The sequence below is a fragment of the Empidonax traillii genome, unplaced genomic scaffold (assembly GCF_003031625.1).
Source record: "Empidonax traillii isolate 1590-97213 ecotype Southwest subspecies unplaced genomic scaffold, ASM303162v1 scaffold2843:size17576, whole genome shotgun sequence".
In the NCBI taxonomy this organism is placed as follows: Eukaryota; Metazoa; Chordata; class Aves; order Passeriformes; family Tyrannidae; genus Empidonax; species Empidonax traillii.
In genome coordinates this window covers 7,710-10,124 of record NW_020958036.1, presented here as the reverse complement: position 1 = coordinate 10,124, position 2,415 = coordinate 7,710, and the positions used below count along the sequence as shown (strand labels likewise).

General features: G+C 56.7%; 1 protein-coding gene across 1 annotated transcript; it reads right to left on the bottom strand.

The window, feature by feature from the left end:
- Positions 1-64: 64 nt before the first annotated feature.
- Positions 65-2,274, bottom strand: LOC114072261 (protein EFR3 homolog B-like; the record flags this gene model as incomplete). Its single annotated transcript, XM_027910178.1, has 4 exons — positions 2,137-2,274; positions 1,059-1,107; positions 246-352; positions 65-128 (listed from the first exon to the last, which is right to left on the bottom strand). Coding segments are annotated over exons 1-4 (358 nt in total), but the record flags the coding sequence as incomplete, so codon positions are not given.
- Positions 2,275-2,415: the final 141 nt, after the last annotated feature.

The window sequence follows — 2,415 nt, the reverse complement described above, 5'->3', positions numbered from 1 at the left end:
CATCCCAAATCCATCCCCCAAATCCCAAATCCCCCCCCAGGATTCCCAGATTCCCTCCGGGAACGCGGGATTCCTGACCGGATGGTGATCTCGAAGATCTGGTTGAGTTTGCTCTGCAGCAGCGTCGCCTGCCAACAAAAAAAAACAAGGAAAAAAACCCCAAAAAAAACCCGGGATGAGCGGGAATTCCCGGCATTCCCGGCGGGGCGGGAATCCCGGGAATTCCCGTTCCCCGTTCCCCTCACCCTGGCCCCGCAGTGGGCGGCGATTTCCTCGAACGGCGCCTTCTGGAATTTTTCCACCACCTGGCGCCGCCGCTCCCGCTCCTGCTCCTCCACCGCCACGCTGTCCGCTGCGGCATTCCCGGGAAAAAGAAACACCGGGATCGGATGGGATGGGAGCGCGGCATTCCCGGGGAAAATAAACACCGGGATGGGATGGGATGGGAGCGCGGCATTCCCGGGGAAAATAAACACCGGGATGGGATGGGATGGGAGCGCGGCATTCCCGGGAAAAAGAAACACCGGGATGGGATGGGATGGGAGCGCGGCATTCCCGGGGAAAATAAACAAACGGGATGGGATGGGAGCGCGGCATTCCCGGGGAAAATAAACACCAAACGGGATGGGAGTGCGGACCGGGGAAAAAAACTGGGATACGAGCACATCCTGGGAAAAAACCCGGGATCTGAGCACATCCCGGGATTTGGGGAGAGCGGGAAGGGGGAGATGGGGTGGAGGGAGGAGGTGGGGGAAGGGGCTCATCCCGGGGAAAAAGAGGGATCGGGAGGGGGATTTTCCAGCTCCACAATTCCACAATTCCCAGGGAATGAGGGCCAGGAGGGAGAGGGAATATTGGGAACGATTCCCGCCTGGAAAGGGCTGTCAGGCACCGGAATGAACTTCCCGGGGCAGGGGGGGATTCCCAATCAATCCCTGCAGGGATTCCCAATCCATCCCTGGGGATTGGGACGGGGGGCAGGGCCGGGTTGTGATCCCAGAGGGATTTTTCCAGCCTGGGTAATTCCCAGAATTCCAGGATTTTTCCCCCCTCCTTACCGATCGCCTTCTTCAGCGTCTCGTAGGTGATTTCCTCGGCTGGAGCTCTCTGGGAAAAGGGAAAAAAAGGGGATGAGGATCCAGGAAAAGGGGATGAGGATCCAGGAAAAAAGGGGATGAGGATCCAGGAAAAAAGGGGATGAGGATCCAGGAAAAGGGGATGAGGATCCAGGAAAAAAGGGGATGAGGGAAAAGGGAAAAGGGGATGAGGATCCAGGAAAAAATGGAGATGAAGCTCCAGGAAAAAGAGGGGGATGAGGTTCCAGGAAAAAGGGGGATGAGGCTCCAGGAAAAAAAAGGGGATGAAGCTCCAGGAGTATCCCAGGACACCATTCCAGGATCACAAAACCCCTTCCCAGACCGAGTTTTCCCACCGGGAAAAATTCCACCCTTGGTGGTTTTTATAGGGAAGAGATCCCGGATTTTTTGTTGTTGTTGTTGTTGTTTCCAGGTGGGATCAGAACTTCTCCAAAGGCTCCCACGGCTCGGGAAAAGCAGGATTTCCTGTGGGAAGTTGTCCTGGAATTCCGGGATTCCCCGCCCAAACAGCAGCGGGAGAGCATTTGGATCCCGGGAAAACCAGGATTTCCTGGAAGCTGGAAGCGGGAAGTTGGCCCTGCCCATGGAATGGGAGGATCCTCGGGGTCCTTCCCAACAAAAACCCTCCTGGAATTCCGGGATTTCCCTCTCCAACAGGAGTGGGAGACCATTTTGGATCCCTGGGGAGGAATGGCGGGATTGGATGATCCCGGAAATCTTTGGGAAAGGGTTTCTTTGGGGGGGGGGTTTGGGGATCTTTCCAGTGGGAAAACCGAGGCACGGAGAGGGAAGCTGATCCCTAAATCCGACCCTTTTCCCAAAAAGTGGGAAAAATCCCCCCCTCCTGTTCCTCCCAGCTCCGGGAAAACTCGGATTTTTTTTCGGGAATTCCAGGAAATGTCACCCTTTCCCAACCCCAGGAATGGGAGGGATTTTTTGTTTTCCAAGGGGGGGGAGAGGGAAGGAAAGGTGATCCCCGCCCCCGCTTTTCCCGCAGAATTCCATGGAATTGGCTGGGGGTGTTCCCGAGGGATCCCACCTGTTCCCGCTCGGGGCTGTTCCGGGATTCCACCTCCACCTGCAGGGAAATGGTCTCCCCGATGCTTTTCCTCTTGGATAAGCGATCCTCGTCTGGGAAGGAGGGACAGGAGGGGTTGGAGGAGGGGCCGGATCCCATCTCCGGGCTCACAGCGGGGTGGGACGTTCCCAAATCCCAACCTGGGAAGCTTTAGCCCAGCCCAGCCCATCCTATCCCATCCCATCCCTGTATCCTATCCCTGTATCCCATCCCTGTATCCCATCCCTGTATCCCATCCCA